The sequence below is a fragment of the Galeopterus variegatus genome, unplaced genomic scaffold (assembly GCF_000696425.1).
Source record: "Galeopterus variegatus unplaced genomic scaffold, G_variegatus-3.0.2 Scaffold293, whole genome shotgun sequence".
Taxonomy (NCBI): Eukaryota; Metazoa; Chordata; class Mammalia; order Dermoptera; family Cynocephalidae; genus Galeopterus; species Galeopterus variegatus.
This window is the reverse complement of record NW_007726404.1, coordinates 662,012-675,788: the sequence shown is the minus strand read 5'-3', so window position 1 is coordinate 675,788 and position 13,777 is coordinate 662,012. Positions and strand designations below refer to the sequence as shown.

The following is a 13,777-nucleotide window of genomic DNA, read 5'->3' as shown; positions in this document are numbered from 1 at the left end:
AGGGTCTTTTTTTGGGGGGGGGGGGGGGAATCACACATTTTAAGATAGTATTTAATGGAAGGTCTTTTAAAATCACAATGGATCATAGCTGTCAACTTCAAATAGTGCCTTTCTCCTAAAGAGCTTAAGTTTACACACTGCAGATGCTACAAAGGGAGCTATAAGGAAAAACAAATTTTATTCACAACATTCTGCATATAAACTTTTCCTTCTGCAGACTTGTGTGAATTGAAAATAAAGGATGCTAATATGCACATTATGCAGCACATCAAAAAAGAAAAAGAGAGAAAACACTTTAGTTGAGTAAAAATTCATTTATATACTGAAAATCTGGAAGAATTCACATCCACTGTACTCCAAATTTACCCCCAAGTGACAGAAAAATACTGTATGAAATGGAAAAAAAATTAAATATTATTTAATCAACAGCTGATTACCTTTAAAACTTTGGGCTTCTTTTCCCTCTGGGGCCTCTTGTTTTCTTTTATAACCTAAAAAAAATCAAATTGCAAAATGAGCCTCCATTTAAGAAAAAAATTATCTCCCACTCCCCAAAATTTTTTGGCTATTTCTCTGTAAAACTACTTATACCATTTACAATCATCAACATGTTTGCTAGGCAGAACCTAAAGAGCTTATGTAAAATGTATACTTTAAAAGTCACTGAAAAAATTTTTTGTATAAAGATGAAGAAGGGAAATACCCTTTTTTCCCCTTAAAGTCTGTCTTAATTAGCCTCTGATTCTTCACAGCGAAGCCCACGAGGTAGCCATCTTGCTCGCTTCTGCAGAGGAAGCCTCTACAGTGGAACAGTTCTGCAAACTGCTTTTTGGTATTATTATCATGGTGTTTAAAGGCAGCCCTGGCCTGCCAGCACTGTAGACGTGCTGGGCATGCCTTTTGCAAAAACAGCCCCACAAAGAGTGCAGCCAATGGCAATGCAGAGCTTAGCAACTCCAAAGTGATCTTCTCAGCCTAGCCCTTCCTAGACAAAGGATCTCCTGTGCGGCTCTGCTCTCACCACAGGACACAGGCAGCCACAAGCTGCGACATGGAGTTCGCTGCAGAGGATCTGGTCGCGCCGAAATCACAGGAGGCTTCCGCAAAAACAATGCACACAAATCCCCCAGGTCGCCACCATTGGATCGATGGCGGAGTCTCCCTGATTAATAACCTCTGGGTGGCTCAGAGGGCAGGTCTGCGCGGGGGAGGGGTGTACTGCTCTTTCTCCAACGTACAGGAGATATAACTGAGCCTAGGGGGGCATTTGGGCTTGCTGAAACTCTGGAAGGTATTGTGCATTTTTACTTTATAAGGCAAGGCTAAATATTGGCGATATTTAAGGCAGGGAGGTTATGTGAGGACAGTGCAGGCTCAGCTGCTGGGCTGCGTGTCTCATTCCTCGGGAACCACACCTCTCTGCAGCGGGCGCTTTGCCCAGAAACACAGCAATTTGATTTCTGTCAATAAATGTCCAATGACAAAGGCAGATTAAAAAATGACAATAAAGCTACTTGAAAGGAAAAGGACGGGATGAGGACAGGCAGAGAGAGAGGACCTTTCGAAATACACTTGCCACTCTGAAAGGCTAGAGAATCTCCCCTCTCTTGCTCTGGACATTTCTGAAGATCTTCATTTCCCAGAGAAATCCCTGCCCTACCAGAAGGCAGACTCAGACTTGTACTTTTGGGACAAAAAGACACCATTGGGTCCTCTCTTTCCCAAGATCATCCACTGTCACTGAGCATCTCTCCACAGAGCTGCCAAGCAGGTCCCCACGTGAAGCCCGTCTGCACACCAGCCTAGCGGTCAGACACAGCCACCCACTTCCCAGGGACCGGGACCTGAGCCAGGAGTGGAACAAGCCACCATCTGCCCCCACACACCTGGACTGCCCCCATACCCGGTGGGTGGTAGGTGCTGGGAGAGCTGGCACCATGGTTGGTACCTGCCAGACACTGGGAAAGGCGAAACCAGGAGTCTCCTTCCCGTTAGCCCCCTGGCGTTGCAACAGCGGCAGCAGCGGGAGGACCAGGGCAGCTGCTGCAAGCTGGCTGGTCTCAAGGTCACTGCCAAAATGCAGTGCAGAGGTTGGTCACAGTCCCATCACAGCCACCTTGACAGCTGCACATTCTTCACATCTTGGGAAGACAGCCTCAGCTCCAGCCTCTCAGGGCCAAAGTTTCAGCAACACATTTAGGGATTGGCAAGACAGCCTCCCTGGGTGCTCAGCCAAAGATGGGTTTTCCACTTGCAGTTGGATTCAGAACAGATTCCCACAACCAGAAATCGGGAGCAGAGCAAGGGCCGGAAGGCCTGCATTGCATCACTGTGGATTCCATGCCTTTTGGTTTGCCACAAAAGCATGCTTTCCTTGTGGGGATGGGAAGTTCAGCATGTATTGCTTTCCCACTTTCAAACTACCTCTCCCCCATCCACCCCCCAAATTTTGAACAAATTCATGTAAGAGTTGGTGTTCTCAACTCTTCCTTAAACACTTGTAGAAAAACCGATGGATTCTGACCTAACCACATCCACCAGTGCGATGTCAAAGCACCCTAAGCCCACAGTATCTCTAAGAAGATCTCTGTGGGAAATGAAGCAACCATGAAACAGGTAGAAAAACAGGATCAAATACAATCAGGTTTAAAAATGCATACAGGTGGCTGGCCAGTTAGCTCAGCTCATTAGAGTGTAGTGCCGATAACACCAGGGTCCAGGGTTTGATCACCGTACTGGCCAGCCACCAAAAAAAGAAAAGAAAATGGACACAACACTTTTATATCTCTTTTTTCTTTATGCTTTTTGTGATTTTTTTTTTTTTACTGTGGTAAAATACACATAGCTTAAAATTTACCACTTTTACTATTTTTAAGTGTACAATACAGTGGCATTAAGTATGTTCCTAAAGTGCACCTATCACTCCTCTCCATTTCTAGAACTTTTTTTCATCCTCCCAAACAGAAACTCTGTACCCATTCAACAACTCCTGGTTCACCTTCTCCCAGTCCCTGCTAACTTCTGCTCTACTTTCTGTCCCTATGAAATTGACTACTCTAGGTACCTCATACAAGTGGAATCATACAGTATTTATCCTTTTTTTTTTTTTTTTTTTTAAAAAAGATGACCGGTAAGGGGATCTCAACCCTTGGCTTGGTGTTGTCAGCACCATGCTCAGCCAGTGAGCAAACCGGACATCCCTATGTGGGATCCGAACCCGTGGCCTTGGTGTTATCAGCACCGCACTCTACTGAGTGAGCCACGGGCCAGCCCGGTATTTATCCTTTTGAGGCTAGTTTACCTCACTTAGCATAACGTTTTCAAGGCCCATCCATGTCATAGGATGTATCACAATTTCATTTCTTTTTAAGGCTAAAGAATATTCCTTTGTGTATGTATAACACATTTTGTTTGTTCGTTCATCTGTTATCAGGTATTTGGGTTGTTTCTCCCCTTTGGCTATTGTGAATAATGCTGCTATGAATATTAGTGTACAAGTACCTATCCGAGTTGCTGCTTTCAATTCGTTTGAGTGTATACTTAGGAGTGGAATTGCTGGATCATATAAGTCTATGTTTAACTTTTTGAGGAACTGTCAAACTGTTTTTCACAGCAGGTTCAACATTTATATTCCCATCAGCCATGCACACAAGGGTATCCTGACATTTATTTTTCCTTGGCAACCTAAGCAAACATCGAAGGTCCACGTGCACTGTTGTGTAAAATTAGTTAATAAATAAAGCCAAAGCTCATCCCAGTTAGATATGAGAGCTAATGAAAGTGACTAGAGCTAACATTAACTACAAACATGAAACGGATGCTGCACCATGAAGATCTGTACTTGTTTGAACACAGAATAGATTGGTATCCTCTATTGGTTGTGACCATCCATTCCAATTCCTACACTGAACGATCTGATGGTCTTATCTCAGGGTTTAGGTGACAGTGAGTTTTGATAGAGAGAATAATCAGAAATTACTAACAGAGGGCCAAGGGCCAGCCCATGGCTCACTCAGGAGAGTGTGGTGCTGATGACACCAAGGCCACAGGTTTGGATCCCTATATAGGGATGGCCAGTTGGCTCGCTTCGGAGAGCGTGGTGCTGATGACACCAAGTCAAGGGTTAAGATCCCCTTACCGGTCATCTTCAAAAAAAAAAAAAGGGAATTACTAACAGAGAAATTGGAAGCCAGTCAAGGAAGCCATTCCCAATCTCTTATTTAGGGTGAAGTGCATACAACTAGATCCTGTTAAAAGATCAGAAACTAAGAAAACCTTTGGTGTTAGCCATAGTTATTCAGAACTTGTTTTTGTCACTTAAATCTATTTGCTTTTCTCACAAGGAATCATGACTATTAAATTGCACGAATAGGTATGGAATTTTGTAATAACTCAAGTGTGTAAGGTCTTTTCATATATTACAAAATGAGATCTCTTTCCTCTTAAAAAAAATCACAGGATTATAGGACTAATGAGAACATTACATAAAACTTAGTCTAACTACCATATTTCATAGGTAAACTGAAGGCCAAAGAGGTAAAATTACTTAATCAGGTTACACAGCGAGTTAGAAATTGACTTGAGCCTACTTTTAACCATGTACACTGCTCTCTCTACAACTCCTCATTTTCAATACCCAACAATAGACAGTTGTAAATATACTGAAAAAACCTGAAAAGAAATGTCTGCAAAAACACACAGTTTCACTTGCAGAAGAAGAACAGCTCAGACTTCTAAAAGATTGGTATTTTTTTTTTTCTTTTTGTCTTTTTTCGTGTCCGGCAACGGATTGCAACCCTCAGTGTCGCGCCCGTCCCGGACTGGGACCGGCAATGGAATCGCAAACCTCGGTGCTGCACCCGCACCTCGCTCAGCCAGTGAGCGGGAACCGGTCTGTATGTGGGATCCGAACCCTCGGGGGGAGCGCCACCATGCTCCCAAGCGGCGCACTGTAGCAGTGCGCCACCGGGCCGGCCCTAAAAGATTGGTATTTTAAAACAACATTACACTGAGGATGTAAGCATGTTCTGTGCCCTCAGAGCTAAATTTATGAATAATTTCAAAATTCTACTTTTCCTTCTAGGTGTAAGCAATTTTGCATCTACAAGTATCTAGATGCACATACTCTGCCTAGATTGAAACAACAGTAGCCTACTAGGAGTCTCCTTCCAAATTAATCTCAGGAGTAATCCACCTTTCCTCAAGACTGACGTCACTGAAGCACAGTACCCTTCCAATATTTGCCATACTCCTTCTCTCATGAAACCCTTCTATATTTTTCATCTTACATTACTTTTGGGGGCAACAGCCTTTGTTGTAATGTCTGAATAAAGATGTTCTCAAGTACTATCTTTTATAAACTTCCAATCAATAAGAATAAAGAAAGGATGTCTCATACCTTTCACAATTCTATCAGATTTTAAAAATTAGTACATTTTTTTTTTTCCTGTGTGACACAGGGACCTGAAAGACTAGCACTAGAAAATCTTCCTGGGTGACTGGGTTGAGCAATTGTCTGCAGGTGGCTGATCCCCCAGTACAGAATTTCCCTGGCTCCCCTCCCCCCACCTCCTTCCCCGAGGCTAATTGTAGCCCTTTCTCCTTCCACAGGGTCAGGTCTACCTGTATCCACCCCAATCCCTGGAGCAGTCCTGCTTACTGCTGTTAAAAATTGCTGCTCTTCAGTGACAAGAATTAAGGGACAAGTGAGTGAATAATCTTTAACAGTTACCAACTAAGAAATCATAGACATGGAGGTGAAAGGGACTGCCAGAGAAGAATGGGGCTAAAATATCACCTCTCCCCAATTTCTTAACTCTCCTTAGTACTAACTAGAAATAGGCAAAACTACGTCCTCTATTAGTGTCCAGATCCATAATTTGGACAGAAAAATCCAATAATACCATCTATGGGTTTTTGTTGAAACAAAGAAATCAAGGAGGAAGCTTCTATTTAGAACAATTTCCCCTTTAGTAGATGATATACTAACTTTGTTTATTATTGCTAGTCTGTCCTGTTTATTTTGTAATCAATAATTTTTTTTTAAAGGAAGTTCTGTACCTTCAGGATCCTTCTCTATGTCATTCATGCTAGGCAACTGACTCAAGATAACATTTTTCCCTCAGTTTTTTTTTTTTTTTTTTTTTTTTTTTAAAGATGACCGGTAAGGGGATCTTAACCCTTGGCTTGGTGTTGTCAGCACCACGCTCAGCCAGTGAGCTAACCGGCCATCCCTATATGGGATCCGAACCCGGGGCCTTGGTGTTATCAGCACCACACTCTCCCTAGTGAGCCACGGGCCGGCCCTCCCTCAGTTTTTAGATAATCTAACTACTAGTCAAGTCTAATAGCAAAATCATACAAATTTATTTTTTCACTGAGAAGCTCAAAGCATTTTACACACACATATATGCACACAAACACAACTTCTGAGAAAGTCAGACGGGGATCTCCTAAGTTTAGCAAAATCAAACTTAAGATTACTAAACAACCTTAAAAGATCCCACATCCAAAAATGTTCTCTTTAAAATTTATTAATTCATTTTTTACAATGATATTCTCCATTTAATAACCATTCCCCCTTAAAACAATGTAATAAATGCTGGGCACCTCCATTATGCAGACATAGTGCTGAGGCATACAAGGAGGGGGAGGAATATCATTCTCGTCCCCCCCAACCTACCATCTCATGAAAGAAACAAATAAATAAACATTCATGATGCAGGATAGAATGGAGATGAACCCAGGAAGCTATGCAAAGACAGAGAAGGTTTTCCCAGTGAAACCTAAGGATGGACAGGTAGGAGTGGGTGAGATATAGAGGGAGGGAAGAAAGGTGCATGCCCCAGAAGGAGGCAACAACACGTGCAAGGAACTGGGAGCATCGTGATTGCTGAAAGTTACACTCCAGTATGTCTGTGAAGGGGCAGTGGAGAGATGTGCATATAAGTAGATACGCTACCACTTGGGTAATAGGGCTGGCCATTGAGCATGGATATGAAGAGATGCCGTCAGCCTTTTGTTCTCTACCATTCCAGTTTGATTTTGTTTTTTGAGCTTTTTTGGTGACTGTCTGGAATTCAAACCCATGACAGTGTTATAAGGCTCGCACTAACCAACTGAGCTATCCAGCCAGCCCCTCTACCATTCCAGTTTGAATGTGCTTTTTGTTCTATTTCTCTATTTTCCAAAATTGGTCCTTTGAAAAGCCAACACTGATGCTCTAGTTAAGCTGATCATCACCAATATCATCTACTTTTCAAGGAAAGAACAAGAAGAGGTTATTGGTTTATCCTAGCCTTGTGTTAGGCTAGAAAACACCCTTGTATAACCAAGTCTCCTAATCAGAGAAAAGAATTATTTGGAGAATGGGTGTATGTAAGGTTTTTTGTTGTTGAGATGTGATTAGTTATTCGGGAAGGGTTAACTTCTTTAGTTTTTGAAATCATTTACTAGAAGCCCACACCATCTACAGAGAAGCAAGATTCATCTGGCCAGAAATGAGTTACTCTCTCAGCTGGACAGCCCTGTACTGTACAGATGCTTCTGATATTTTGTTTGTTTGTTTGTTTTCTAAAAGATGACTGGTAAGGGGATCCTAACCCTTGACTTGGTGGTGTCAGCACCACGCTCTCCCAAGTGAGCTAACCGGCCATCCCTATATGGGATCTGAACCCATAGCCTTGGTGTTATCAGCACCACACTCTCCCGAGTGAGCCACGGTCTGGCCCTGGTTTTAGATGTTTTGAAAGAAAGTTATTATTTCTTCCTGGGCTGTCCAACTTAAAATACTACCTCACACAAAATCAACATGTCCTTGATGGGATCTAAATCCCAATGATGCTATTAACTATGGGACCATGATCAAATAGGCTCAGGTAGACTCAGTGAAGGACAGTGCTGACATTAGGGCTAAATGCAATAAAGGAAATAAAAAGCATGTGGTATGGCACCTGACTTCCAGTTGGTGCAATTACAGCACTGAAGAAACATGCCTGTCACTAATTTTTAAAACTACGTACAAATAAGCAATCAAAACGTATTTATTGTAAAAATTAGAGATGTTCACAGCACACTATATTTTGAGACACAGGAAACCTCTCCTAGATAACTCTAGTATTAAACTAGATTGCTGCTAGACGTGGGACATGCTAAATCCATGCTAATTCCACCAGACCATCATAACATAATCTTACATTTATTAATTTAAAAAGAATATGAAACTTGTACTTTCAGTGATAACGGAATCGATAATTTGAAACAACCCTCCTGCTGAAGATAATTAGAAAAGCTGGATAAAATATACAACGATCTGCTTCAAGGTGAATGAGAGTAAAAAATTGCCATGATAGTAAAGACTTACCAGACCATGACTCAGAAAAAAATGAAATCCAGGGAGAGTAAAAATATTTTAAGTAAAGATAAAAACGGAGAGAAAGAACTAAAAAGACAGTTAAAGAAAAACTTGATGTGATTCATGTTAAAAAATTTTGTATGTTTGTAAAATAAACCTATGAGATTCTAACACTACATCTCTTTCAAAGTTTCACATTTCTAAAAGATAGCAGCGGTAACTCAGCTGGACTATCCTTCAACCAATCCTTCTTCCCATCCTGCGGGCCCTTCACACTTCCTGGGTGCCCTAAGCTCAGGGACAACCCAAGTCTTCTAATCCCAGATCAACTGTGTGGCCTTAGGGAAGTTACTTGGCCTCTCTTTACTTTATAAATTGGGGGCAGAATGCTTATTTCCTAAGATTATAGTAAGATTAAATGAGACAACAAGCATGTTAATGCTTAGTTCAGGACTGGCACTCAGTAAGTACTCAATACACGACAGTTGTTATCAATCCTTTTAGATATCAATGCTTACTATATACCGCTTTCACATCTATGATGAACAATATTCAATTCAACCAACATTTATTTGATGCCTCTCATATGCCAAGCACTACATTGGAAGGGAAATAAAGAGGGAGAAAAAAGTTCTAGCCACTCCAATCAAGCCAATGTAGTTTCTATATGGTACAAAGTAAAGTTCACTTATAACTTTGGATGACAGAATTTTTAAAAAAAGACTAAATATAAGCAACAAAAGAAAAAAATAGAATGGAATTTGTCAAAATTGAAACCATTTTCTGAAATGCTCTCTGCTTCTCTAAAAAAAAAAAGAAAACCATTTTCTGATGTTAAGTGCTAGTTAAACGAAAAGTTGTACTTCAAAGAACATTATCAAAAGAATGAAAAGACAACTCACAAAGAAAATGTTTGTAAATCACACCTGATAGATGTTTAGTATCCAGAACACATGAAGAATTCTTGCAATTCAACAACAAAAATACGAATAACCCAATTAAATAATGGGCAAAGGACTTGAACAGACACTTCTCCAAAGATATACAAATGGTCAATAAGCATATGAAAAGGTCCTCAACATCATTAATCATTAGAGAAATGCAAATCAAAACCATAGTGAGATAACACTTCACACCCACGAGGATGGCAACAATCAAAAAGTCTGATAATGCAGAAATTTGAACCCTGTACATTGCTAGTAGGAATATAAAACGGTACAGCTGCTTTGGAAAACAGTTTGGCAGTTCCTCAAAAAGTCTTTTTTTTTTTTTTTCTAAAAAGATGACCAGTAAGGGGATCTGAACCGTTGGCTCGGTGTTATCAGCACCACGCTCAGCCAGTGAGCAAACCGGCCATCCCTATATAGGATCCGAACTCGTGGCCTTGGTGTTATCAGCACCGCACTCTACCGAGTGAGCCACGGGCCGGCCCCCTCAAAAAGTTAAAGAGTGATAACGTGACCCAGCAATTCCACTCCTAGGTATATATACAAGATAACTAAAAACATATCCACACTAAAACTTGTACACAACTGTTTATAACAGCATTATTCATAATATCCATAAGTAGAAACAATCTAACTGTCCATCAACTGATGAAATTTATTAACCCCAAGGTCTAGGATTCGGTTCCCCTGACCAGCAAGCCACCAAAACAAAATCATCAACTGATGAATTGGATATACAAAATGTGGTTTATTCATGCAATGAAATCTTTATTCAGCCATAAAATGGAACACGGTTCAACATGGATGAACCTTGCCACAAGACAAAATATTGTATGATTGCATTTATGTGAAATGTCCAGAATAGGCAAATCTGTAGAGACAAAAAGCAGGTTAGTGGTTGCCAGGGCCTGGAAGAGGAGAGAATTAACTGCAGTGGGCTTCTTTTGGGGGTGATGAAAATATTCTAGAATCAAATGGTGGTGATGGTTGCAGGGCCTTGTAAATATACTAAAGACCACTGAATTGTACACTATGAAATGGTGAATTTCACGATATGTGAATTAAATCTCAATTTAAAAAGAGAAGAAGACATGGACTGTTTAATTCTCCTTTATCTTGGTGGAAAGAATGGCTCTACTATTTGTTAGCCATGGAAAATTAAACATATTTTAAAAAGTCCTATGCAGCTAGTTAGTACTTAAGACATAAGGGCCCTGGTTGTTGGTTCTTTAAAAAGGAAAAAGTTGAATGCTATTTTGTTTTGTATTCCTTGCTTTACTGATTTCTATTTTAACATCTCATAATGTACTAGAAGCGTCTCCAGAAAATGAATTAGGTGAATAAAGAAAGCAATTTAAATTCTATGTTGCCTAAAACACAAATCTCCCTACAATTCTGTATTAACTCCTAAACAAATTACTTACTCCTGCCAAGCGTAGGAGAAGGCTGGCCTGTTACTCAGTCTGTTAGAGCGTCGTATTATAACTCTAAGGTGAAGGGTTTAGATGCCTGTACCAGCCAGCTGCCAAAAAAAAAGAAGAAATCTAACCTATATTCTCCATCCAAAATTCCATGGCTTAGATCAACTGTGGCCTTCACTGTCTTGTCCTCCGACTTCCTCCTGCCTTGATCCTACTTTTGCTCTTTAGCAGAAAACTCACCACAAAATGGTGTTGTGTATGAAATATAATATGAAAATAAGCTGTGTAGTGTAAATGTCTAGAACACAGCAGAAACACCAAAACCCTCTCATTATACAAGGACAAGAAAATAACTGTGGCATAGCCGTCTCGCTGGAAACCACAACTATAATTCTGCATCGCATGGGAACAGTGGAACCAATTCATTCATAACTTATCTTGAATCCTCCAGCAGAAGAAATGCTTTTGCAGATCCTGAGAAATGGTGTGAACCTGCTACTTCTGAGGACTCAAGTTACCTTCCTCCAAATAGCATAAATAAAGTGGCAAGAGGGAAAACAGGTAAAATTAATGAAATGAATATACAAATCTCCTCAAGTATATAACAATCACCACCAAGTTTAAGCACCTCCTATGTGGTAGGCACACTGCCAGAACTTTTATAGACATCATCTCTGCTCCTTATGTCATCCCTGCTCCACAAGGGTGACAAGTAGGTCACACTGATGACAACAATGGGAAAATCTAAATTCTTAGTGTAACTGTTTTCCTTAACCATCGGAACAGTTGTCAATTGCATTCTTTCAAAGCCATAAAAGAGTGGTGTGATCCTTTTATACTTGTTTTTATTTTGAGGAGTGGGGGATGCAACTTACATTTATCTGAAATCCAGTAAAAGCAATAGACCATCTCTTCAGAAAAATGAAATATGTTCCACATAATTTTGAAGAGGTGGGATCAGATCACTGAAGTCCATTCAGATTAAGAATTTCTGATGCAGGGCCGGCCCGTGGCTCACTCGGGAGAGTGCGGTGCTGATAACACCAAGGCCCCGGGTTCGGATCCCATATAGGGATGGCCGGTTCACTCACTGGCTAAGTGTGGTGCTGACAACACCAAGTCAAGGGTTAAGATCCCCTTACCAGTCATCTTTAAAAAAAAAAAAAAGAATTTCTGATGCAGATGTCGTCAATGAATCATAAAAAAAAAAAAAAACCCCACACAAACACAGAAAGAAAGAACTTCTGATGTAGAAGTTGTATTTTTTTTTTTTTTTGGCAGCTGGCTGGTTATAAGACTGCACTGTAACTGACGGAGCTAAGTGGCCAGCCTCTTAGAAGTTGTATTTTCATAATTTCTAAAACATCATATAAAAGACTGGTGTCGGAATCATTTAATCCAGGATCAAATTAGTCTTAGGAATTTTTGTCCAGCAACCAAAAAAACAAGTGGAAAGTTTAGCAGGACTAAAGCACTAATACAATAATAGTAATTTAAAAATTCTGATTTTCCTATGGCAGCTGAAAATACACCAAATACCAAATCTGATCTGGCTAGTAATTAGTAAGGAGAGTTTCTGAAACGCTGGCTCAATCAGCCTCCCTGAGGGATTTAAGATGTATTTAACAAAAAGAATGTAACAAAAACTAGAGTTTCTCTTTTGGGGAGATGGAAATGAACCTGACGATCCAAAAAAATTCCTGCACCGCAACCCTCTGGTTTCCAAAATTGGTAAAGATTTAGAAATCATTAGGCATTAACTCATCAGCAGAATACTAAATATTTTGGTTGTTAATACTTTAGCTTGAAATAAAGAATCAAATGATCCCAGTGCAAGAAAATAATATGAAATGGGAACCAAGATTTATACAGAAAAAAAGTTTACTACCATATGGAAAATTGTAAACTACTAAAGCCTTCAGCAACAAAAAATAATTTAGTAAATTATGTTTAATCACCTAAAAAAAATTATGCAGGCATTAACAAAATCTTCACAAATTTCTAATGACAAGAGAAAATACTGATGATATATTGAATGAAAAAAGTAACAGAAAAAATTTACCTCATTTGACCTCAACTATGTTATTTTTTTTAAATGCAGAAAAAATCCTGGAAGCAAATATGCCAATATATTTATGGTGGTTTCCTCTAAGTGGTAGGATTATGGTTTATTTTTTCCTACTTGCAAACTTTCTACAATACAAATTACATTATTTTGTTTTAATGTTTTCTATTATTTTTTTAAAGTAACAAGCTCATTATGTAAAAATTCAAACCAAATAGAAAAATTTAAGGAAAAAGCTAAAGTCACATATTTTCTAATATATCCCTCCTCCACCCAAAATATCCAATCCTCAGAGGTGAACTCTTCCAACAGTTTGGTTTGGTAGGTATCCTTCTAGAACTGTTTTTCTAAATTCCATTTACAATTAGAAAAATACGTGATTTTGAGTTTTCAGGCTCCTTTTCTCCTTTTCAGAATTTTTAGTTTCCCAAATTTCCATCTCAGTAGAACTCACAATCACTAATACATATGGCAATAATTTTAAACAACATAGGCAGACAGCGTTTACCACGTATTTTTAAAGCACTCTCTATCTTCCTAAAAACCTTTTCCTCAAGACTTGTACTTGAATTTCTATCAGATATTTGACAAGCCTGAAAATGACATGTATAGAATAAACCTTACAAATGTTCTTTTGGAGTACTAGCTGCTGAAATAATATATTAAGCATGTATGGGATTAAATGAGTGGTTTACAGTGAAGTTGTTTTGTTTTGTTTTAAACAGACATTGGTATGTGAGAAATAGGCTGATTCTTATATTTTTATGAGATTTCATTCATTCACTGATTCAAGTATTTGTTCTGCAAACATTCTTCGGCTTTAGAAGTAAATTAAGCATCTTCTAATCATGGCTTTCTCTGCAGGAAAATGCTATTCTTTAAAGACAATGACTTAGTATTAATAGGGCATAATTAAATCGGAAAAAGCAAGATTTCTCTTTTGTTGCATTCATAGCAGACATGAAGAGCTGATGATTAGCCAACACCTGTG

The 13,777-nt window shown here is 39.4% G+C and overlaps 1 protein-coding gene across 1 annotated transcript in view; it reads right to left on the bottom strand.

The window, feature by feature from the left end:
* TET1 (tet methylcytosine dioxygenase 1) overlaps positions 1 to 13,777 on the bottom strand; it is a gene marked incomplete at its 3' end in the record, with an annotated part of 108,722 nt that overhangs the window by 74,748 nt on the left and 20,197 nt on the right. Inside the window, exon 3 of the mRNA XM_008567109.1 lies at positions 438 to 491. Coding sequence (XP_008565331.1) covers positions 438 to 491 — 54 coding nt within the window. The remainder of the gene's footprint in view (positions 1 to 437; positions 492 to 13,777) is intronic.